General features: G+C 38.3%; 1 protein-coding gene across 1 annotated transcript in view; it reads right to left on the reverse strand.

Annotated features, from left to right (window-relative positions):
* LOC103530705 (dynein heavy chain 5, axonemal) overlaps nt 1-26,500 on the reverse strand; it is a 157,844-nt gene that overhangs the window by 23,204 nt on the left and 108,140 nt on the right. Inside the window, exons 65-72 of the mRNA XM_030444932.1 lie at nt 23,129-23,299; nt 22,307-22,685; nt 20,936-21,207; nt 19,716-19,880; nt 14,001-14,268; nt 10,024-10,145; nt 9,436-9,783; nt 5,658-5,846 (exon numbers count right to left, since the gene is read on the reverse strand). Of these exons, the coding sequence (XP_030300792.1) occupies nt 5,658-5,846; nt 9,436-9,783; nt 10,024-10,145; nt 14,001-14,268; nt 19,716-19,880; nt 20,936-21,207; nt 22,307-22,685; nt 23,129-23,299 (1,914 nt within the window). The remainder of the gene's footprint in view (nt 1-5,657; nt 5,847-9,435; nt 9,784-10,023; nt 10,146-14,000; nt 14,269-19,715; nt 19,881-20,935; nt 21,208-22,306; nt 22,686-23,128; nt 23,300-26,500) is intronic.

Consider the following 26,500-nt stretch of genomic DNA (forward strand, 5'->3'; position numbering starts at 1 on the left):
AGAGACCAGTTCCCTGTTGTATACAAGGAAGTGAGCAGTGAAGCATATAGAAAATAGTGGAATCTCTAGAGCTGAGTGACCACCATGTCTAATGGGGTTGGTAAGTAGACCAGAGACACTGTACAAAAGCTTCTACATGAGTGTTTCAGTTCAGACTTTTGTTTGTTTGTTTGTTTGTTTTGATAGCAAAAAGCCTGCACTGAAAAGTAGACCCCAGGCACACAAACTGTCTAGACTTCAAATTAAACTAACTCAAAAGGTATGCTTCAGGGAGTGTAAAGTACACCAACCACTAATGAGCTTTCAGCCTACGGGCCCAGGCTAGACTTCGACCAAAGGATATTTCCCAATAAAACATCTAATGCAGTCCTGGGATCCTCTTATGAACTTCTGTTGCCATGTAATACTTGCTAATACAGGTATAGCCTTAGAAGAGGATAAGGCAAAAGCAATACTACAAAAAATATTTAAGGAAAAAAACCCAATACTGCTACTTGGTTTGGAAGGCAAGCGCCAGTAAAGTGCAGTATCTTTGGCATTTCTCCATGTCTATTGCCTAGCAAGATGTTTTTCAAGATGCAAGGATTATTTTCATGATAAACCTCTGTGTGTGACAGGCTTGACACTTAATCTTGTATCTGTCTTCACTCCCATGGACTGACTGGACCTAATCATTTTACCACTTATCTCTGTTATGCGTGAGGCAAGACCTAGAAGCAAAAGGGGTCATGAAAGCAGAATTCTTACTCTGCCTCTAGCTTTGGAGTAAGAAAAATGAATACAGTTTTAGGTCACAAGGAAGGTTTATTTTGCTCTTCTATCACCTGTGTCAAACTGCAGTCTGATAAAGCATGCAAAGGTGACTTGGTTTGTTTCTAGTCTTTTGGGTGGACACTGAGTCAGTTATAAGACCACAGCAACAAAAGAACAAGAATAAATCATGGTATAAAATGGTTGTCCTGTTTAGAAAGATGTCCATTCTGAATTCATTGTCAAAGGCTAATTATTGAGAAATGAAGGCTTCAGTGTGACAGCCCAAAATTTTTCTGAATTCACAGAATATCAAGAGAAAGTGAAATCCAGAGCAAATAATTGGTTTGCATACCATCTGTCCTTAACCTAGTCTGTTGAGGTTTTAACTCAATGCAAATTCACTCCACACTTTCTAAAGGGAGCCACAAGATAAAAGGTAAAGATAAAAAAATAAAATAGGCATCAATTCTTTTCCCTGAAAAGTATTTGCTTTTAATTACCTTCATTTGTTTCCTAATTTTTTTATACTTTTTCTCCAGTGACAATATCTCATAACTGGATTCCCAAAGACTGTCATGTTGTGGCCTTACTGGAGGACAAAATTCTTATAAAAGTGAACACAAGCTGGACTGCTTGGACTAATGAATGTTTTTCTTTTTATCTTCTTACCCAATGAGACATAGGAACTCTTTTTGGCACATTCCCTTAGTCGCTTACAATTCAGTATATTAGTTTCATTTGTTTCAAGATTTTTTTGACTGATCAGCAGGTAATGAAGTGCTAAATATAGGTAATAATGTTGGCTTAAATTGACAAACAACAGAACTCATTCCCTTTTTGTTCAGACACCACAGGAAGTCATTACATAACCCATTTCACTTCTTATACTTGCAAGTTTAATTTCATTTGCTTATTATATTCTAGCTTCTACTAAATTCTGTTTTTCCCTCAGAGAATATTTAAACTTTCCCTTCTTTTCTGCTCTAACTAATGAAATTTTTGGTTAGATGTCAGTGAACAAAATCTTTTGGTATTTCAGACATTGTTTTTTTCTCAGTTTATGCAAACTTTCACTAAAAAATGTAGTGTTCCTACAGCTTACTCATGTCACCTCCACCCTTTCACAGAGGTTCCAGAAAAGCAGAGCTTCAGTTCAGATGAGAAACACATTTGATACAGATTTTTTGCTTACTGTGTTGAGCCATCCACACTGCTGGTACATCAACAACTGCAGCAAAGAGGTGGAACAGGGCACTAGTGGCAGAAAAGTGAACCATGCAGAATCACAGTTGGAAAAGACCTCCGAGATCATGATGTCCAGAAAAAAACCCAAACCAATCATCCAATCAAAACCACCCCCCCGAAAATCATGCCCCACCATCCTAATGCAGCATGTCCTGAAATGCCTCATCTACATGATTTTTTAATACCTACAGGGATGGTGACTCCATCACCTCCCTGGGCAGCCTATTCCAGTGCCTGTGTACTCTTTCAGTAAAGAAATTCTCCCTAATATCCAGTCTAAACCTTCTGGGGCACAACTTGAGGCCATTTCCTCTAGGCCTATCATTATTTGAGAGAAGAGGCCAACACTCACCTTTCTACAACCTCCTTTCAGGTAGCTGCAGGGAGTGATGAGGTCTCCCCTTTTCCCCTCAGCCTCCTTTTCTCCAAACAAATACCCCAATTCCCTCTGCCTCTCCTCAGAGAAGTTGCTCTCTAGACCCTGCACCCTTTTGGTTGCCTTCTCTGCACTCCAGTAGATTTTCTTGTAATGATGATTTTCTTGTAGGGAGGAGCCCAGAACTGAACACAGCACTCAAGGTGCAGCATCACCAGAGCTGAGTACAGGGGCACGAATACTTTCCTTCTCCTGATGGTCACACTATTTCTGAAAGTACTCTCCAACAAGGAAAACATTGGTAAAGACTCAAATGAGTTCTAATGTCTATAGAATGAGAGAAAGGGTAAATCCACAAGGCAAAATGAAGAAGGACATGCTGCAGAATCAGGAACTGCAAGAAATAATGCTGAATCCCATAACACTGCAGAAGTGAAATCTGAAGTTGTAGTGCCACTGCTGCAGCCAAAGAGATCTATGGAGAAACATTGCTTATTGTTACCAATAATAAACTGTTGGGAAATGACCACAGGATGTTCTGTAAATACTCGGAAAAAAGAGATTACAACCATGATACAGAAACAAAGTGTAATCTGTAGATGGTTCTGTGGAAAAGTACCATCCTATCCATCAGTAATGTGGACTGAACAAACAGCACATATATAGTGTTGTGATTTGTTGAATGACAAGTGAAATTCACAGATCAAGATATACAGAGAAACCTAGAAATCATCAGGAAGAGGTGGGATCTACACTTATTGTTGAGAGAATGAAACAAACAAACATCCTGAGTTCAGAATACATTTCCAAGAAACACAGAGGGAAAAAGTAGATCCAACAGGGCATCCTGTGCCTCTAAGAATGAAGCAGAGCAGAGGGCAGGGGGAATATTAAGGTGATGCTGAAGTATTAAAACCTAATATTGTCTTGTCCTGTACAAGCATGAATCTCCTTATTTGAATCACAAGAAAACAGATGCCAACAAACTGAAGTAAAAAAGGTTCCCTTGAAGCTCAAAGATGTTGGAGAAGTGGCAAAGAAGCAAAGAACTATCTAATTGTGTGCATCATTCTAAGATGATTGCTTATAAGCAAATTAAAGCCTTGCATGCATGATTGGCAGATCATGAGAAAAGATAATAGCTTGTCATACTACTGGATGATGAGAGTGAAGCAGTGATAAAAACAACTGGTGGTGATTTTTTATACAGTCATATGGAAAAGATTGTATTGTACCCAAATACAATAGTAAAATAGAGACAAGACTGCAGGGTGGAAATTCCAAAGTAAACTCTCCAGACTCTTTGTCCTTAACTACAGCACTGACTCCATAATTGGCTGTCTCCAAAGCTAAGACACTCAAGAAAGTGACTGAAAAAGGGAAGGCTACTTACTATATTTGTGAGTTTTGTGGATAACCTGAGTGAATAAACCAAGAAGGCATGAGAATGGATGAGAACAAGATTAAGCAGAAGAAATGCTAGAGAAAAATAGTACTTGTTCAAACCATTTAGAAGTGAATTTTGGGTTAAAGAAGTGTGTGTGCATTTTACAGGACTAAAAGTCACTGCACAAATTTCCCAGAGGTAAAATCTGAGTGCAAGCATATCCTCTATTTACAATAAAATGTCCAGAGTATTGATATCTTTTAAGTATTAGGAATTCTTCAGGAGGAAAAAAGTTGGCAGTTTAACAAGAGAATTAAGAACTACTCCTTTAGAGGATTTAGCAAGTATATTGAAAAAGGAAGCTCAATACACATATTACATATGTGGCAAAATCATATTTACTAGCCAGACATCCAGTATTCTATTGCAATTGCAAATTGAAAAGAAAATTTTCTAAGGAGCTGAATAAAACTAGAAGAAACTGGCTCCATGAAAAAGCTTTTACTCTGATAGGAAGGGTAAAAGAAAAGGGCTGAGAACAATCCAGGTTGTAGGTGTTGATCTAAGGTGTAAACTATCAAATTTATTAAATTACTGTTATTAATAATTATACTTACTATATTTCCTTTTACTTGGTAATTCTAATATATATTTACTATAGATTATTATGTGAAAACTAGAAAACTGGCTCAATTCCTAATCAAATTCTACAAGTCAATGCTTTATATCCTATCACTGTGAATCACTCAAGAAGCAGGTGTCAAAGAAACACACAAACAGGGCTGGATTAACTTATTAACCATATGGAGAAAGCTACTGGGAGCTCTCATAAAAATAGGTGTTGCAGACTGTAAGTAACTTTCCAAGAAAGGGAAGAAAAGAGGGGACAATAAGAATTACCAGGGCTCCAAGACTGCTGGTTGTAACCTAAATAGACATTCTAAATTGACCAGAGAGAAAAATAAAGTATAACACAACAAGTTGCAATACTGCATATGGTACAGTCTCCAAGCTTGGACAGCAGCCAGGGGAAAAAAAACCCAACCCCAAAACCAAACACTATCAGTGCAAAACAGAATTGTAAATAATAAAATCATGGAAATGAGGGGTTTTCAATAGTTACTGTTAATGAAATGCATGATCCTACTTACAAAGTGTGCAAGTGTGCTTTATTTTTGATTTTTCCATTTAATGAGACAGTTAATCAAATATGCAAGAAAAGATCAACAAATATATCTGTTATGGCTCAAAGTCAGAAAAATCTGGGGCATGAAAAGTCAGTGATAAAATCCATTATTCATAATGGCACTGTCATAATAAGAGTAGGTAAACTGAAAGCTGTAACCACTGTAAGATCCCTGAATGTTCAGAATGAAGCACCATGTTATTCTCTAAGCTATTAAGGAGGGAAAGAACTTTCTGAAATCTTTAATGTCTCTTTTGAGTTAAGGTGACTAATTAAGTGGACTATGGTCCACAACAGGCCCCAAAAGAGCCCTGAGGAGCACCACTTGTGATGATCCACCAAATATATTTAATTCCATTCACCACAACTCTTTGGGCCCAGACTTTCAGCCTGTTTTTCACCCAGTGAAGTGTACACCCACCCAAGCCATGTGCAGCCAGTTTCTCCAGGAGAATGCTGTGAGAAACTGTGGAAGGCTTCACTGAAATCTAGGTAGACAATATCCACAGCCTTTACCTCATCCACTAAGAAGGTGGATTTGAAATATCTTTCCAATGAAGGAATATCTTAGATAGTAAAAGAAAACAGACTCATAAAACACATATTTTAAGAGCTTTTTAAAACACATACCACTTAAATTTCAGAAGCACAATGAAACTCATAAAACATATACATACATAAGACATCTGTATCTATAAAGCAGCACATACCTCATGAGGGTTATAATCTGGAGGTAACTTCTGCAGCATCTCATCAGCAAGACGCTGCACCACTGCTTCTCGGGTTTCTCCCCCACCAGTGCTGCTGTCTTTGGGCTGGATGCTCACTATTGTACTTAATGTCTCATTAGCCAGGTTAGTCTGGTAAGTTATATCTGCGTTAGGATGAAGTCCAAATACCTTACAGTAAAAAAGTAAAAAAATAATAATAAAAAAAATTAAATTAACATTTTCCTTCTAAAATTCTATCAGTGAAAAAATGCATGAAGATGGATAAATATGGAAGAAAGTCCTGACCTCTGTAAAACAATAGATATGAATAGGTCAGTGGAATCCTCAGCCAGATTTAATTGGCTAGTTCAAGTTACATTACTACTGCATATGCAACCATGTTTTCATTCATATAAATAGGTTTGGTTTGTTTTTTTAACTGATCTTCTGATTATCTTCATATAGCACGTATCTTGTGGAATGCTATCAGGGGGTACAAACTGATTATCTGTCACTGGGTCAGACTAGAGCTTGTTGGAAACATGTCACATGTGGACACTGAGCCCTTACCACTGTTTTTCAGTCTCTACAGATCTATTGCTGTTGTACCAGCTCAAGTAGATGCCTCTAATAAAAAGACCAGTTACCATTTCTGACACATTTTGTTTTACCCAATCTCAAGCTTAAGGCATTCAGTAACAGTGAATAAAACACTGACCATATTCCAAGTAAAGATTTTATGCCTGGTTACATATTTAGGATATTTTATGGTTTAGCTATTTTTGTGTTAAGTCTCCCACTCCTTACCTCCCCTCCTTCTGAAATTGAATTATTTAATTTAAGATACCGCTATCATAAAATTACTGCAAAGCTGCCCTTTGTCTGAATGATAATAGCTTTCCCAGAAACTTCCACTGAAATATCAGTAAGTCTGTAATTGTCAGGTTGACAGTTGCAGCCCTTCTACGGGAGGAATTCTACTGTGACTTATTTTACAGCCCCTCATTAAATTATAGCTCTTAACTATCCCTTACGAGCTTTGAATCACTGATCCAGCAGTGAGGAAGGCTTGCTCTCAAACTGAGCAGCAAAGCCAAATAATCTTCCATTTCTCATTTTCATGTTTTTTTTTGTTTGTTTTTTTTTCTTTATATCTGACATTAGAACTGGTATATTAACAAGAAGCCACTTCTAGTAGCCAATATTTACATACTCTGAGGACTGAATAAAAAGGATCATATGTAATACTGTTCTGTTTGCAAACCTAGAATCTCCAAGACAAGCAGTATAAGTGGCTGCATCTGTGTCAAAGCCAGTAAGGCTGCACTGATTTATATCAGATGTGGATCTCATCTTCACAACAGCACAGAGAACACAGTTCAGACCTAATACTGCATGTGAGAGAAGGTGTGATTATAACTAGCATAGAATTAATACATAGTGGTTAACCCAGCCTGAATACTCAGAGCTGTAAAAAGTGAAAATATCTATGCACTTTATGACACTCACATTCTACATGGAAGTGCATTTGAAGATGCACTCTTCCCTGGTTTTGTTCCTACATAGAGCTTGTTTGCTTTTGAACAGGTTTGGGTTTTTTTTCTCTAGCAGGTTTTGTGGCAACACTGCTTGTTCAAGTTAGAAACATGAAAAAACACCTGCTATTATAAATACAAACTGTAGTCCAAGGGCTAACTTAAAAATTGGTGTAATATTGCCAAAGACAGGCACGTTGCATGGGAGACAGCCCTCGTCCTGTGTTTTTATGCAAATGATGTACAAAGGAATAAGAACAAAGAAACCAGAGTAGTGGTTACACAGTGGCTGGACTTGTGTCCTGGATGTCCTGTATATTAATTAATGTGCACAATCACTCATTCTTTTTGATACAATTTTGTATCAAAAATTTTGGTTAAAAAAAGGGGATGTTGAATTCTGTAATTCAGGGTTGGGTTTTTTCAGCCTGGTAAATCCTCAAAACCAATTGCTAAAGTTCTATACCCCTCTGAAATCAAAGTAATTTTCAAAGGGATTGGTGAGGTCAATAGCCTTCTTCATAAGTCAGTGTTTATTCTGATCAGAGGTTGAAATTTCATCAAAAGAGCAAGGATACTGCAATCAGACTTATTCAGCCTTTCTTTCTTAGCCAAAAATGGAAAGGGGAGGAAACAAAGATGCACGGTTTTGACTAGCACAATATCCTTTGTGGAATGAAGACCAAGAGATTAAAAGGTTAAAGGCTTCCATGAGCAAATTTGACAGATTTTGGAATGGCATGCATTCAGATTTTTAGAAGACATCAATATACTTTAAAAATACATTGCAGCATTAGGAGATAAGTTTCCAAGTGCTTAGAAAAGCAGATCTGTGAAAGGAGTATGTAAAATCTGATCGAGTCAAGGTTCATGCACTGATAGGAACCACTTCATGAGCTGGCTCAGATAGATCTGCTGCATAATTATGGCTGCATTTACCCTCACTTGGAAAACGTTGCCAAAACAAATACACTTGCGTTTTGTTTTCACTGCCTTCAGAGATTCAAAGATTTTAAAGTTTATTTTATAACCCTGAAATCTTTTCACCCTCTTACCAGTGCTCCATAGAGAGGAATGGCCACCCCCCCCCCTAGACCTTCTAGATGACCTCCCTCTTTCTAACTCAGCCCAGGGTACTTGTGGCCTCTTTACCATGTGGGTGCATTGCTGGTTTGTTGTCCCCCATGACAACCAGTGCAAGAATTTGCATTTCTCATGTTAAACTTTATGAGATTCCCCTCTGCCTCATTCTTCAGCCTGCCAGAATCTCTTCCCATAGCAGCACAACAACCTGGTCTATCAGCCACTCCTTCCAGTTTTGTGTCTCCTGTGAATGTATAGAAGGTGATCTCTGCACCACCATCCAGGGCATTTACAAAGATATTCAGCAGCATTTGTCCCAGTATTGACCTGTGGCATGCAGCACTTGTCCCCTGTCTCCAACTGGACTTCATGCCATTGGTGACAACCCTCCAGGGGGTGGTTATTTAGACTGTTTTCAAACCACCTCACAACACCCACTTAGCTAACCCACACTTTGTCAGCTGTTCCTTAAGATATTATAAAAGGTAGCGTAAATGACTATACTAAAGTTCAGCTGAAAAATACCCACTACCCTTTGCTAATCCACCAAGCTGGTCACTTCATTGTAGAAGGCCCACAGGCTGGTTGAGCATAATTTCTCCTTCACAGTTCCATGCTGGCTACTCTCAATCACCTGCTTGTCCTTCATATGTTTGGAAATGATCTCCTGAAATCCAGGACCGTGGTGCTACTTTTTTTTCTTATTCCCTCTCCCTCTTAGAATCCTGAACTCCACCACTGGTCACTGCAGTCAAGGCTGCCTCCAGATTTCACAGCCCTGAACAGTTCTTCCCTGCTCACAAGTATCAGGTCCAATCAAACACCTTCCTTCACTGGTTTCTCAGTTACCTGTGCCAGGAAGTTGCCATTAATGCACTAAAGATATTTCCTACACTACTTGAAATCATCTGTAACACCCTTCCAGCAGATAATTAGGGTAGTTAAAATTCTCGATGAGGACCAGGGCCCGTCAATAGGACACTTCTAATTGTCTGAAGAAGTCCTCTGCTACCTCTTCCTGGTCAGCAGATCTACACTAGATATCCCCTGCAATGGTCTGCCCGTTATTCTTGACCTAAACATTCATGGCTCTGGAATGCTTGACTTGACTAAATTATTTATCTGACAAAAATTGCCTCTAATATATTGAAATACTTTACCTCCGGTGTATCAACCACTGGCAATTGCTCTATGTACTGGAGATAATCTTCAACTGTTTTGCCTTTGGGAATAACATAATCTTTGTAGAAACAAAAATTTTCACTAAACATATGCTCTCCAAACCACACTCTTGCATATGTATTCAGCAGGGCTTTGTCGAGGTCATCAGTCACTCGGCCACCATACTGTACTTCCCCAAGCATATAGCGAACACAGCTCCAGTTTACTCCACGTTTGATGTCCACATCATCCAGATGATTCTGAACAAACTGCACACTGGCTGTGAAGTCTGCCTGATTAAATTCATAAGGAATATTCCAGCCCAATGGACCAAACTTTCGCCTTTCCTGTAAAACAGATAAGAAAAGGTAGAAAGGTGACTGATACTGTGAAGAAAATATTAACAGCAATATACTGCCCCTTTTGGGGCTGTATTTCACCAACTATTTTAAAAAGTATTTCTATTTTACTTGTGCTAATTTACCAACATGGGATTCCCACTGATACATGGTTTTCATTTAATAGCATGGTACATGAACAAATGAAACATGGCTTTATGACAGAATAAAAGAAACACATTTTCAGACCTGAACAGCTGAGTGAAGAAATGCTACAGCATACAGCAATGGTTTCCACTGTGGCATGTTGCTCACTTCTAAGTGATCCTGAGTAATAGCTGAGTATGTCCTCTTTAAGCCAGCTTTCACACCTAGAAATTGAGTACAAATATGTAATATATGAGCAAAAAAATGTAGCCCATAAGTCCAACTTCCCTTAAGTGGAATTCTCTAGTCCTATTTCCAGTGTCATCTTATTTCCAGCTTCAAATAATCTCTTTGAATCAATTATCTGTTCAGCTGGTCTTAGCAGGCAAACTTCAATTATGTGTTGTTTCAGGTGGATCACATGCCAAATTAAGCTCAGGAGACTGGAAGGAATTACAATTAAGTTATCATATTCTAAATACTACCAAACCCAACTTTAATATAAATAAATAGCTATGGAGCAAGTATACGGCAATCAAAAAGACATGTAACACCATATGGAATATAGCACTGAATATCCAAGAGTTTATGTTTTGATATTTACAGATACAGTTAGATTTTATTTCTACAGAAGACAATCTTATTTAGATTTCATTCCTATAGCAATCTCAAAATGCAGTAGGCAGCTTCCCAAACTGGCATACAGGCACCAAGCTGACAAGATGAGAATCCAGATTCACAGTGAAAATACTAATACTTGGGGAGGTGTGTTTGAACACTGACATTTCATATCCCAGGAACAGTCTTAGGCAGATGATACTGATATAAGCTCAGCTTCCACAGAATGCAGAAGCCCCACTACTCCCAGATGCTTTCAGGCAGCTCTACTGAGACAGAGTCCGAGTTACTGATAACAGTAACTCTTAAGTTATCTTCTACCTAATCAGCTTAATACAAGTCTAAAAAGACAGATTTTGAGTGCAGTGAATAGATTGTCCAAGCCATCACATTTCCTATGACACCATAAAAGCCCTTTTTCTTCTTTCCTACTTCACAAAGATCCAGTAAAACAATAATCAAACAAATAGCTTTAAAAAAAAAATTAGGGTAGAATAAAAGAGTTCCAAAATCAAGACAAAGTAAACAAACAAAATTGCCTTATCATGTCATGCTACTGATGTGGCAGGACAGGATCAGACTACTAAAACTGTTTATATTTCATCATGCTTTAAACTGTTACACCAGGCATATTTCTATTACTAAGTGTAGGTTGTAAATTGGCTATAACTCAACTTATAAAATAGGTTCTTCAAGCTATATGGTGGTATTTAAATTATAAGGAGGGGTCACAGCACAATAAAGGACACTGAGCACTGAATTAAAAAGGGGTGAGAAGAAGAGAAAGAAGAAAATTTTAACAACAGACTGACTAACTGCTCTTGAGAGTTAAGTATATATACTGAAACAGGATGTCTTTCACCAGAAATTTTGTAGACATCTTACGAATATTAAGATGAATGCTGAATTTTAAAAGACTGAGGCATTAAATATGACCTTGCATAACAATTTGCAGCTCCTACTGACTTCACTAACTGATATCAGCAACAAAACACACACACACACATATATATATTTATATATTTATATAAACTTATATATATATATATATGTGTGTGTGTGTTTATATTTATATAAATTTATATATATATTTATATATATATTTATATATATATGTGTGTGTGTGTTTTGTTGCTGATATATAAATATATATATAGATAAATATATATATAAATATATATATAAATGAAGGAACAGGTTAATGAATTACGCAGTTATAGACGAGGGAGTAAAAATTTAGTGCCAAGCTTGAGGATTTCTTTCTGCTATAGTCCACAATGCAAAGTAACCCTTCCTCATCATACACAATGAGTAGATATATGCAGCACAGTAAACCACTTCTATAGACATATAAAAGGTGTCTGCAGGTAGCAACTGTTTGGGTAAGAGAGAGACATCCAGTAGCAGGAGAGCAACAAGTCAGAGACTGGTTAGAAACGCTGGATGTCTTCATATCCTACAAAATAACATCAAACAGTAAGGGACCTTGAACAACACTCCCCAGAGTTGGGTTAGCTAAGGCAGGATGCTCAGTGCCTTGTCCATGTGGGTTGTGAGGTCTATGAACGTAAGTGAACAAGCTGTGCCCGTATTTGATCACCATTGTGGTGGGTTAAGTTTTTCCTGATGCTGAAGTGGAACTTCCTGCATTTCCCTTTGTGTCTGTCACCTCTCTTTCTATCACTTCTCTCACCACTGAGAAAAGCCTTGCTGTTTTCTTCACTCACATCACATATTTATATACATTGGCAAGAAGAAAAACCAAAATACACCAGGGACAGATATTGATCAATATATTCCTCAGTGGATTGGATAAAGACAAAAGACAACCTCAACAAATCTGCAGGCCACACTAAAATTAGAGAGTCTGATTGACATACTGTCCTGCTTTCAGATGATTTTATTCTTAGTAGCTAGAATAGCAGTATCTGTTGAATTCAGTATGTCATTTGGTATGAGATGAATGCTGATAATACTTGTTGATAAATACACTTTTCAGCTTTTGCTAGTATATAGGTACACAAGAAACTGGGAGGGAGTATAGCCAGAGCAAAGGATCCAAATTGCCTAATGGAATATTACATACCATATGACATCATGCCTAGGATATAAATCTGAGGGCAGAAGAAGTAATGAAGGGGTGATGGGATTTGTATTCCCAAGTAATCATTACATATGATGGAGCCCAGCTGTCCTGGAGATGGCTGAATACCTTCCTGCCAATGGGAAGTAGTGAAGGAATTCCTTGTTTTGTTTTGCTTGTATATGTGGCTTTTGCTTTACCTGTTAAACTATTAAGCACAAACCTGCTATTTGCTAGCTGTGAATTGTAAAGGCTGCAAAAACTGAAAGAAACATGAGTCAGAACTGCCAGTTAGGATCCTGCTTACACATTATGCTTCTGCACACAGACTATTTAGATTAGGAAAAACCTTAGAAGCCCAAAAAGCATGAGTAAACATCCTAGCTTAAGGAAAAATCCTGGTAGTGGACTCAGAGATCGTGGAGATGCACAGAGGCAAATGCCAGGATATGCCCAGGGACCTAGGCCAGTAATGTCCAAAGCTGGCAGCTACAAGTTGCTGCACAGCATGAGATCAACATTACTTTGTGCCCAAAAGTCCTGGTTCAGCAGTGATTTCTCCTTTGGGAAGGGAAGTCAAGATAAAATGAATGCAATACAGGAGGTTGGGAGCATAAGAGAGGGAGTGTGTAAAATAAGCAAGTAGCATAAAAGTCCTAATCTCATTTGCTGTTAAGTAAACCCCAGTATTCAGATCCACTATGGGCTGTAATTAACTCTCTTGCCCATGACAGAATCTAAAGGGTGATTCAGTAGCATCTCACAGATAGTTGAAGGATTATTACAAAGATGCTGGGGTCTGTCTCCTGTCAGCAGTGCCAGGATGATGTACCAAGAAGCAACAGCCACAGTTACATATTAATATGAATCATAGAATCATAGATAGAATCAGAATGCTTTGACTGGGAAGCAATATCATCTAGTTGTAGCCCCCCTGCTGAAACCCCCTTCTCCTTTCTCTTCCTTAAACAGTAGAGTACAGGATCAATCCCTCCCTGCACCCTTGGGTGGGGTCAAAAGGACAGAAAGAAAAGAGTGATGGAGTGGACTAAGCTTAGGAAAGGACCGCTGGCATGGCATTCTCTACAAGCTCTACAAAAAAACAAAAAAACAAAACCAAAACAAAACAAAAACCCAAACAAACCAACCACAAAACTGCTATCAATTTCTGTTACAAAAATAAACAACATTCACTTTTTCCCCAAAACAGTTATGCTTTGCACATTGCAAGACTGACTAACACAATGATGTATTTAGGTAATGAAACAACAGAAAATATAAACTAAAACACCCCCAAAGTATAGTGTTACAGAGGGTTGCAAAAAAGCAAGTCCGAAACCAACCAAGCAAAAAAACCCAAAACCAAACATGGTTTTACCTTGGGGGGGTTCATTAGTAAATTTGATAGAGGACTGTAAAAGATTAATAGGAAACTCTGGGTGAGCCTCTGTAGTGATCCAGGCCCTGAAATCTTCACTCATGGATTCTGTTGTTGCAATGGTGTCCATTAATTCACTAAGAAACTCCAAACCAAGGTGGCAGTTCTGTAGAAGGAGCCATCCTCCATCTTGCATACACTGATTTAACAGGCGCCTTGCATGGACTTCCTGGCCCTGACCCATTGAAATGGCATGGCAGGGAACATTCTGGAAGGAAAAAAAGAAAGTTTATTTTATGTATAGGTCCTTAGAATGACTATACATGTGATGTATTGCTTCTGTAGATTATGTCTAGTGACACTGTGGCACAAAGACAATCACAAGTACCAATAGAGACTGAGTATACTAAAACCATAAACAAAAAAGCAAACCCCTCCAAGCTGCTCCTATCTTCTGCCTGCAGAGAGGAAACTACATCCACAAGATATGATCTTTTTTTGCAGGCCTGACAAAGCCAATGGGATAAGACAACTGAAATATTTTCCCTTCCTTTTGCCCAGTTTCCGAAATAAGGGAGGACACATACACACAGAACTATAGCTGCCTGGCTATTCTTTTTCTTATGGTATGGATTACCTTGTGATGAACAGATATTAATACTCCAAATAATTAATGCATGGAGCAAAGCTAAAAATTTTGGTGTCTTTTTACTGTCTGAACATACTCATTCCATCTTACAAAGAAATGTCAAGGAAGCAGGCAGGATGGGAGAGATTGGTTCTCATTCCTTAGCAAACATCCTTCATTGTTAACTGGTAGCTGTGGAGCCACTGAATAGGATTCTGTTTTGGTGATCAGCGAGCTCTAGGTAGTTTTCTAGCTGTTAGTTTCCTGGATCAGAAGAGACAAATGACATAAATACAAACACAAGGACTGTGGAAATTTATGGAGTCTTCCCTCCAGAGGCCATAGGAGAAAAAAGCCAGTTGTTCAGAAAAGCAGAAGATGATACAAGCTTTCACAAGATCTGAAAAAGACCAGCTGACTGGGCTGTGATGAGAACCATACAAAGTCTGTATGTAATGTTGCAGCCAGACCCATCCTTGCTTACTACATTTGTTCTCTACAAATAAGTAGTCAGTTGGCCTGAGTTGTCTGCCTGACTCCTGCCAGGGAAAACCAGAATTATCAAACCCATTTGAGTATATTATTTTGTATACATATTGAGGGCAAGGGAACTGATGGAGAAACTTAGTTTCATGGACAGTTTCACATTCAAGACCTACAGCTGAGTATCCCCTCATGCTTTGAGCTATGAGCTGAATAAAGACCTATTCATCTCAGTCTATCTTCAGCTGGCTTGAGATTCACAAAGGTTAATCTTAAATTTTCCTGCTATTTGGACTCTTACTGTGAAACAAAAAAGAAGGAAGTCATCCTGACCTAAGCAACATGGATGAGATTGCTCTACTTTTGCAGGAGAAAAATGTAAAGCATACAGACACAAGTTGTGGTGGGTCATCTGGCCTTAGAGTCAGAGAACAGGCCTTGACCTGATATTACTGAACAGTATAAAAACAGCTGCTGTGTATGATCCTTCACATCCTGGCAAGAGATTTAAGAAGAGAATGGCAAAGTTAAGAAAGCAGTCAACTCCTACTCTCAGGTCAGTAAAACCTGAAATTGCAGCTAAAAGAAGCAAAGTTAAATAGCCTGTGAAGTTGGGTATGTGCTGGAGGAGCACAAAATTTACCTTTTCTAAGATATATCTGAGTGTAGGCAGTGCTCCTGTCAGTGAAAGACTGTGACTACCCCTGCAGAGTGCATAAATATTCAGCTGGTACATTATTCCCTATCAAAGGATCTGCTCAAAATTTGCTCTTCTTGGCAATGTTACTTCTCAAATGTACATTCATTAAAAGTTATAGAAACATCAAGACAAGAAAATATTATTTTTCCCTATGGATTGTCCTCATTTTAATCCTTCTGAAAGAACTTTATCAAAATATCTGCGTACAGAATGTTTCTCTCAATACTGAATCATATCAATATGTCTGTCTCATCTTAAAACATCACTATCCAGATGAAAATACTATAATTCTAGTCACTACAGTAGCTATAACAGCTCTGTTTAAGGGTCATTGCATCGTTCCCTGATAGAAGAAACCATCTCTGCAAGAATAAAAACATTTGGTTTTAATGAAGTCAGAGTGCTACAGGTAATGAATTTAATTTTAATTCAGAAAGTTAAATTTTCACTGCATCCTCAAGTGAAAGTAAAGGGGGCTGAAATCCAACTAGCTTTAAGATGGAGTTTGCTTTGTTTATAGGTAAGGTTATATAGCTCAATAGTCAGAGATACTGTTTCCATTTCTTTGGGAGAAGGACTCCTGAACAACTAAATTATACAGTGAAAAAAAATCCTGATCAATAATTTGAATATTTCCAACTGCAGATAATTGATTTATATAGTTAATGTCATACTTTGAGGAACCACTGGTCCTGACAATCCATTTTAAGACTACAGATCATGCCTGTAAAAAGGAAAGCACTGAAAAATAGGCCTAGTGTGTATTTTGAAAGCTTTCTGTCATTAAAAGGAAGAAAGAACCCAAAAAAACCAGAACAGCTATAAATATGATACTTTGGAGGCAAAGAATCACATATATACTAAGATCAGATCCTTGGTGCATCTAACCTATGTTAAGTCAAAGGTTTATTCTGGAAAAAAAAAAGAGAGAAAATCCAGGGAAACACAGGGACTACGTACAATCCGTGGGAAAACTGGCAAATAATAATAAAAAAGCCCTCTTCCATATCTTTCTGAAAACTGTAAGCAATTTCTAGGTTACTTTTTTCAAAAGATAGAGAACTACTGAAGTGCTCCTCCCACAATGCTACTATAACTTTTTACTTAAAAAAAAATAAATCTGTGTTTGTAGTTTGATTTGCAGAATCTGAATGACTTCTGTAAATTTGAATGGCTTCTGTATGCTGTGTGGTAAGATCTTTACTTCAAGAGATCAATGAAGAACATTACTATTAACTTTACACTTAGAGTTAACATTGCAGTTGAACTTGGGGTTATGAGAGCTCAGCTGATCATAGAATCATAGAATTAGCCGGGTTGGAAGGGACCTCAGAGATCATCTAGTCCAACCCTTGACCCACCGGAGCAGTTGCTAGACCATGGCACTGAGCGCCACATCCAGATGATGTCTTATTCATAAACAATGTTTGAAGGCAATCTCTTTAGTTCTATTTCAGCCTCACTTTTTATTACTCTATATGTTTCCTGAAAGCATGAAAACATATTAAAACTCCCCATTGCAATGTACTAGCAAAACCTGCTGTCTTTTAACAGTTATAATTACAGAATACCTTCCATCTACCAGCACTTCCCCAGAGAGGCAAAGGTCTTGCTTAAAATTTGACAGGATGAGAGAGAATTTTGTTCTGCTCCTTGCAAGAGTGACTCTAAGTGACTCAGATGATTGGAAGTGACTCTATTAGGAGGTTATTCCCTCATCCCCTTACATGGACGATGACATAGAAATACTCAACTCCTCATGCAAGTCAGAATTAAGTTTCAACTGTGTGCTCTGAACTGTTTTCAAAGGAGCCACTCTTATTTATTGATTTCAGAAACTAACTCCTACTGGGAACAGGGTAAATACCTATCTGGTTGTCCCTCTCACAGGATACATATGTTGAAGAGCCAAATAGGTGAGTGAAAACATCATGACAAAACTGACAAACAAAACACTGAAACATTTATATTCATACCACAGGCCTTGAATACAGGAATTTAATCACAACCACCTAATGTGTTTACTTGGAATAGAAAAGGGACTAAAATTTTATTTTTTCCATTTCTAGCCTATAATTATTCTCGCAGTTAATTTCAAATTTTCTATGATATTGAAGTATTTCTCATGTCTTAGGAAAAGGCAATAGAATATTTTGTTGACAGGAATAAAATCACTCTTCCAGTGCATTAGTTCCAATAAAACTACAAATCTTGATCATCCAATTGCCACTCTTCTCTCTCCTGGCTGGCTATCTGGCTGCACAGTGTGTCAATGGGAACAAGGATCACATCAAACTCTTCAGACTTAAGATCCCACAGTTCACACATTCAGGTGAGAGTTAGATCCTAAATTGAAGCAGACAAGTAAAATAATAAAATTCTGATCTTCAATGAGATTGAGCATCTACACTTTCTAACTAATAAGCTACAGAGACTTGTGGATGCTCCCAGCTTTTTGCAAGTAACTCTTAGTAAATACCAAAAGCTTACACCTCTAAATTAAGATGTATTCTAGCAGTCAGGAAAATTTATGGAGATCCACTGTGAATGACATATTGTTGTCCTAGAAGGTTCTCCCACTCAGCTCTTGTGAGAACCCATCTGGAGTACCGTGTCCAGTTCTGGAGTCCCCAGCACAAAAAGTACATAAAGCTCCTTGGTCACATCCAGAGGAGAGCCACAAAAATGATCAGAGGACTGGAGCACCTGCCCTGTGAAGACAGGCTGAGGAAGCTGGGGTTCTTCAGCCTGGAGATGGCTCCCAGGTGATGTTATAGTGGCTTTCCAGTATATGAAGGGGGCCTGCAAGAAAGCTGAAGTAGGACTTTTTGCATGGGTGTGTAGCAAGAGGATAAAGGGAAATGGTTTAAAATCTGAAGAGGTGAGATTTGGATTAGATGTTCAGAGGAAATTCTTTACTATGAGGGTAGAAGAACACCAGAACAGGTTACCCAGGGAAGTTGTGGATGCCCCCTCCCTGGAAGTGTCCAAGGACAGGCTGGATAGGGCCATGAGTAACCTGATTAGTGTGAGGAATGGCAGGGGGGTTGGAACTAGATGATCTTAAAGATCTTTTGCAACCTTTCGAGTCATTCTTTGATTCTATGATTCTTTGGAAAATTATAATTGCATTTACATTGTGGACCATATAATATAAAGCACAGAGTGTCTTAAAGTAGTGTCATGCTGTAAGAAACGTTGATCATCTCCATCAAGTGAACTGATTGAATGGTGGGGTGTCCAAGTTAATGTCTCTTGTTATGATTTATGATTTTTAAATAATTTTAAATTTTTTTTTTCTGTCTCTTCTTTTAAGCATCATTACTATCAGATCCAGTAATGAGTGCAAAACACTGTGTAAAACCAAAGGTATTGTTTGCTCTTATAGCTAAAGTACTTTCATGTAGCAATGGACTATTATAATCTGCTGGATACAGACAGGGGGCTCATTCCAATTAAACAAGTGGAAAAAGCAGGAATGTAACATTTCCATTTCCTCAGTAAACACATTTTGGAGAGGAATTTCTCATAAGCGTGTCCAGCAATAGGACAAGGGGAAGTGGTTTTAAACTGAAGAAGAATAGGTTTATACTGGATCTTGGAAAGAAGTTCTTCAGTATGAGGGTGGCAAGACACTGGCACAGGTTGCCCAGGGATGTTGTGGATGCCCCCTCCCTGAAGGTGTTCAGGGCCAGGTTGGATGAGGCTGAGCAACCTGGTCTAGTTCAGAGGCATCTATAGATTCTATGATAAGGCTGCTTGTCCAAAATTGACATCTAGAGAACACTGGCATGAACATATATCATAGCATGAACTTTTATAAAATGTTGAAATACTATCTGTAGCTCAAAGGATAGTTTTAAATGTCTTAATCAGCTCCAGCAAACTCAGTTTAGGAGGATACCTTTGATTTTGCAAGGCGTTCTATACTTTCAGTAGGGTCAGATCCCACCGATAAAAAGCATGTCAAAGGTGTGCGACAGTCACTTTCTAACCACATTGCTTCCATTTCAAGAATAAATCCTTCTGTGTACTTTCCTCCAAGAGATTCTGCAATGTAGTGTCGAGCCTAAAAAAAAAAAAAAAAAAAAAAAAAAAAGTTACCAGAAATATATACCTTTTCTTTTAACTATTATTTTATTATTTTATTAGAATTAATCACAGATGTGGAATTTATCAATACCTACATTGGCAGGCACAGCTTTCTAAACTTTCATTTTTCAACTTTACTGTAACAGAAGGTACAGCCCACAGGAGGCAATCAGTGAAATTCTCAGGGAGTCAACTTCAAACAAAGAAAATAATTCTGCTCAGACAAGAGCCATTCTGTGCAGATTGTTGCTAGAAGATATTTAATGCTTTTTTTAAAAGAACTAAAGAAATCTGTTCAGAATAGATTCACCGTTGGCTCTGAGGAGAGTCAAGATATTTCCCCTAAATTACAGACTGCTGAAGCTTGGTGGACGGCCAAACAAAAGAGTTCCTCTATACCATCCCCATTCTTAGTTCCTCTGAGTATGTATTGTTGACACTGTCTCTAGAGCACAGCAGATTAGCCAGATCTTTCATCTGACCCAGTTACAATCTTCCACATATTTGTTGGAACTTCAAACAAATTCTCCTGTCCAGTGATTATCCAATTCCAGTCTGTTACACTGAATATCTATTTTTTAAAAAAATAAACACAGCTCAGACTTTATACTTAAAGGTCAAACTTTTCCTATGCCTCTATTGTCCTCTTTTCACAGGCATTTTCTAAAAGAATTTCTAAAGCTATCCTTATAATAAGTTATGCTTTTTTTCCTTATAATAAGAAATGCTTTTTTTTGACTGACATATTTTTCCAGCTGCGTAAACTACCAGCACACATTCTGAGGCACATATGAAGAGAAACACCCAAGAGCAAGGTGGCCTGGAGAAGACACCAGTTCCAGAAAAAAATATCTCAATCATGCTATTTTGCCCTAGTGAGGAGAGGCAAAAATTTTTAACACTTGAGGAAAAACAATAGGGAAATAAAAGATGAAGATAATAACAAAAAGGATCCTCTCTTTGGTGGGGTTTATAATCAACAGTTCTACTGGAGATGCCACATGGCACAACCTTTGGACAAAAGCATCTTACCTGGGCAACAGTGTGATCAGGGCGCCAGCTACGGACAAGGAGCAGTTTATGGAATTGATCCAGTAAGCTGTCATATCCATCAGGAATTACAGCTTGTTCAGGTGCTTCTTTATCAAACCAAGTTTTCCAAGCCTTCTCGTTATTAACAACTTGCACCAGAAGCTGATTGAAAGGGTACAGGCTAGATAGCTGTACAAGATTGAGCCATGTCATGTCAAGGATCCACTTTTTTGGTTTTGGTTCCACAGAATTCAGATCCAAACTGGCACCTCCTGCAAAGTAAAAAGCATTGTAGAGGGAAAAAAAAGACATAGTTAAACAGAAAAATTACAAGTAATAATTAAAAAATTATTTCTATAATTCAGGAAGTACAAATCTTTGTAAACTATGAAGACATAGAATTTGCATGTCATTTAACACAGACATGCTGGGGAAGTGGTGTCATTGCCTCCCACAGCTGATATCCCAGTAATATTTGTGCTGCTTTTTCTCCATCTGTAGAGCTGGAATAAAATTTATCTACCTAAAGGCACACTCAAATGTAAGTCTTCAGACTGGATGGAAGAAGGACCTGTGGTTAGTCTGCTCTCCCTTCACCTAGACTACAGAATAAAAAAGCACACGGTACACTCATTTCCAGGACAAGGCAACTTCAGCAGCCTCTTATTTCAATAATCACTCCATCATCATCCTGCCCATTTGCACCTCCAACACAGCTGAGTCATAGCTGAACATCAAATCAGTGCCAGCAAAGCAAACTGAGATACTTGGATGGCAAGTGACTGATTGTAGCTACCATATCATGGAGGTACTGCGGTCCATTCTGATCAAATTTTATAAAATTTACTACAGGTTTTCTTTGTCATTATGTCTGAGCAGTGACACACAGTTGTGGCATGCATAATGCAGTGCAACAGTGTGTAACAGATTACCACTTTTTTATATTAGTGATTAAACGTGGTAGAGAGCCTTTGTGCATTCACATGCCTGTTCGCAAGCCTTAGACAGATATTTTCCTGATTGTCACCAAGCTCACAGACATGGGATGCGTGGCAATGCAAAAAAGAGGCACACAGGAGAAAACCATAGGGTCTCTTAAAAAGTAATGGACTTTTTTTTTTTTTTTTTTTTTGGCAATGTAAAAGAGTTAAATATCTTAATCTAAGCATTATTTTGATAATAAAAAAATCTACATTGTTCTTGTGTTGGAAAATTCATCTCCTGATTTCCTCTTGGGAAATGGATGCTTTCATTCACCCATTAAAAACATCAGATCCACTGGGCACAACATATTTTTAGAGCAAGCACTGCAAAATCTAAATTTGACAGCTCACAGGCAAATGTAAACAGGAACATTTGCAGAGAAATTACCTTTAATCAGTGTCTCAAATTCAGTGTGTGAAATTTTCTTGGCCTGCAAGTCAATCTTCAGTGCTAGAAGTAATGTGAACAGGAATCTGTGATTTTCATACAGCCCTCGAACTGTGTACTTGAAGACTTCATAAGTGAGATGCTCGATAACATGTACTACTCTTTTTGCTGTGATCTGAGATTTCTGAGATCTTTCCACTGAAAGGTCAAAAATGCCAAGGAACTGCCGTAAGGAGGTCTGGTACATAACATTCACCAAGCTCATCTCCACAACGAGGAAATAAAGGATGCTACCACGCCCAGCAACAGGCCGATACTCTTCACGTGCAGTATTGATTTTAACCTCCGTCTCCGCTGCTATGGTTAATTTTTCACTGACCTTAAAATTAAGGGAAAAGACCAATAAGATTAAGTCACTTCACTTTAAGTCACGTCATTTGAGACTTTACTGCACAAGCAAAATGAAAAGGTTTTAGTTAAGATCACAATGGTATTTTTCTTACTCAAGCTTTGCTTTCCCCTGTCAGTGTTTCAACACTGACATTATGTCTTCATGTGTTCAAACACCAAGCACAATGGGATTTGATTCAAACTTACACCTGCAAAGTATGCCTGGAATATAAAGCATTATCCAGGTAATAGTTTAATTTTGCAACATTTTATGAGAAAAGAATGGTAGTATTTCTCCTTTTTATTTGATAAGAAGGCATATATATACAGTTATATAGTGGCTCTGAATGGCAACTAAGCTGGAAAAATCTATCTACAAATAATCTTCAAATTACAGTTACAAAATGTAACTGCATTTCATTCAACATTCACCTCTTCTGCTGTTGTTTTAGTGGTTTTTAGGACTTCTATCAGAGACTCATCTTCAACCAAAGAGCCCTCTGTACTGGTTAGGCGGAGGAGTAGATTATCTTCAAGTTCCTGCATTCTCCTCTTGTTAGATGTCACTTCTTCCATCAGTTTGACTCTTTCTGCCTCTAGTTCCTGTATTTAGAAATTTTTCTTAGAATATTTAAGATTTATTACAAGAAAGCTTCCTTATAATGACACAGAAAGCATGTGATTTCATGCATGGTACATTGGAGGATTTTCTGCTTTTTCTATAAAATACAGAAATATTATACACTAGAGTAATTTATATGTATACTGCATTTATTTGGTTAGTGGAGCATACTGAAATGTGAAAACAAATCAGAATTACCAGGAAAAACTTAATCATAGTAAGATGCTGACAGCACTGAAGCTAGTTTCCAATGAGAAGGGATAGAAGCCACATTACAACAAACACTTAAAACTAAATCAGACAAAGCAATGAAAATTCCACTGCATGGATAGATTTTACATTGTTAGGAAGTTGACTTAATAACCTTTTCAATTTCTAATTTCTATGACTGTGACTTTGCCAGATACACTCCTCCATTGCTTAAAAAATAGGAAGTAATACAAATATTATCCATGTCATAGGATTTTAATGCTATTTCTACAAGACAGACAATGGCAAGGGAACAGTGACAGACAAAACAACACACTGCCAAGTGAAATGAAGTATCTATACTTCACCCTTGCTGACTACACTTATTTAATCAATCAAGTCAACCTTCCTGCAAGAAAAGAGTAATTAATAGTACCAGTCTACCTACACCTATGGCTCCAGTTTATTTTCATTCCTGTCAACATGCCAGGTTAGAGAAAAGAGATGAACGAAGTTGTGCAGCACAGGAATGACTCTCGTGTATTTCAAAGAAGTGACAAATTTCTTTACTTTCATAAACTTCTTATTTGGAAAACTGTTTGTAATATATTAATTATAAGGCCAGAGAATGCAGCTCTGTGGCAGTTACAAATAACTGCATCCTAAAGGAGAAGAATGACTTAAGCATAAGTCATTCAGCTTCAGATTTCCCTCACTTTCTCATCTTTGTTTACCACTAATGTAAAACAAGACAGAAATTACACAAAAGGAATAGTTCTACAGAACACTCAAACACAGATCTTCTGAGCACAAATAATGGCAGCAACTTCATTATCAAAGTACAAAAAGATGCTGATATTTTTTTCTCCCCATATAGTTACAGGAGCAACCTTTACAGCTGAGAAGAATAAACACTAATTTGATGATATACTTCATTGATCACTCTAGCAATCTTAAAGGCTATCTTGGTTCTTTTAATCTATTACTTTAGTTTAGTAATCATAAACTCATTATCTTGTTTGTAATAGAAAACGTGTTCTTCAGATTCTCTGCACATGCTTTGTCTCTTCTTCGAACTGAATTTATCAGAGTTCCATTTGCTCTGGCTACCTATACCATAACATTTACCTCTTATTGAAAAAAAAGAGAAACAGCCCACCACGATTTATTCATATCTGCTAGAGGAAAGAAATGTAATAAATGTTGATCACCTGCAACCACGTCCCTATGCAGCAAGTATTGCATTTACTAGCCAGCTACCTCCTCAGCATTCTTTAAGTGACACATAGCACTGGATTAATATTTTCAGTGCCTAAATTTTTGACCCAAAATGCAGCCTAGGTGTTGTTACTCACTTTCAATATGAATTTTCTAAGTTTTCTCAAAAAAAAAGAAAAACAAAAAAAAACCAGAGTAAGGGAATCTGTGTTTGAGGAGATGAGTTTTATATGTAGCTCATGTGAAACCAGTGTCACTTCTGTCCTGATTTATACCTCTGTATCCCATCTGAGGTAAGATAGTCAGGACAGTTGCAGCCACTTCTGCTGAGGCTGTTCAGTTTTGCTTACATAAACAGAGAATCATCACAGAATGATAGAAGGGCTTAGGCTGGAAGGGACCTTAGAGATCATCTACTCCAACCTCCCTACCATGGGCAGGGACACCTCTCAGCTAGACCAGGTTGATCAAAGCCCTATCCAACCAGGCCTTGAACACCTCCAAGGAGGGAGCAGCCACAACTTCTTTAAAGAATTCTTAACTTCTTTAAAGAATTTCTTTACGGAAAGAGTGATCCGTCATTGGAATGGGCTGCCCAGGGAAGTAGTGGATTCTCCGTCCCTGGAGATATTTAAAAAAAGACTGGATGTGGCACTCAGTGCCATGGTCTAGCAACCACAACGGTGGTTCAAGGGTTGGACTCGATGATCTCTGAGGTCCCTTCCAACCCAGCCAATTCTATGATTCTATGATTCTCTAGACAATCTATTCCAGAGTCTCACCACCCTCGTACTGAAGAACTTCTTCCTAAGATCTAGCCTAAACCTATTCTCCTTCAGTTTAAAACCATTTTGTCCTGTTCTGTCTATGGAAACTCTTTTGAAAAAAGTCCCTCTCCAGTCTTCCTGTAGATTCCCTTCAGGTATTGGAAAGTAGCTTCAGTGTCCCCCCAGAGTCTTCTCTTCTGTAGGCTGAACAATTCCAGCTCCCTCAGCCTTTCCTCATAGGGGAGGTGCTCCAGCCCCTGGATCATGTGCCCCTCCTCTGGACTCATTCCAGGAGCTCCATGTCCTTCTTATGCTGGGGACACCAGAACTGGACACAGTCTCAAGGTGGGGTCTCACAAGAGCAATGTAGAGGGGGAGAATCACCTCTCTTGCTCTGCTGGTGTAAAGATTAAAAGTTATGCATCCTTAGCATTTCTCTCTTCTTGCTAATGGATTCCTATTGTCCAGTATGTCCTGTTGTAGCTTTTCCATTTTTTATAGAACAACTGACAGGAAATTTGGTCAGAATAATAACTTTCTAGCCTCTGCCTGTGACTATCAGACTCAAGGAAGGCCACTTATATTCCATTCCTTACTTCAGTAAATGCTCATTTGAGCAAAGTGGAGAGATGTTGGGTGGAGAATATGACAGCACCACTAAAGCATGGTGGTTAGAACATGCTTCCAGAAGCTGAAGACTGAATGAATTCCACTTTTTTTTTTTTTTTTTGGGTGGGGGGGAAATTCTCTTGTAGTGTAACAAGGCAACCAGGTGCCCCTAATTGCCAGGCAGAGGGCATGAGCTTGTGTCAAGCCCACCTGTGCCTGATTAGGGTGGGCCTCCACTGCGCATGAGCAGGATTAGGGGGCCAATAAAAGGTGAGGCTCAAACTCACAGGCTCAGCTCAGTCCTGAGCAAGCCAGCAGAGAGGTCAGTTGCTCTTGGAGCAACAGCACTGATCCAGGCTAGTCAACTCTGAGAGCCATAGGATTAGAGCATTGCTCGTG

This window comes from Calypte anna, chromosome 2, assembly GCF_003957555.1.
Source record: "Calypte anna isolate BGI_N300 chromosome 2, bCalAnn1_v1.p, whole genome shotgun sequence".
Lineage (NCBI taxonomy): Eukaryota > Metazoa > Chordata > Aves > Apodiformes > Trochilidae > Calypte > Calypte anna.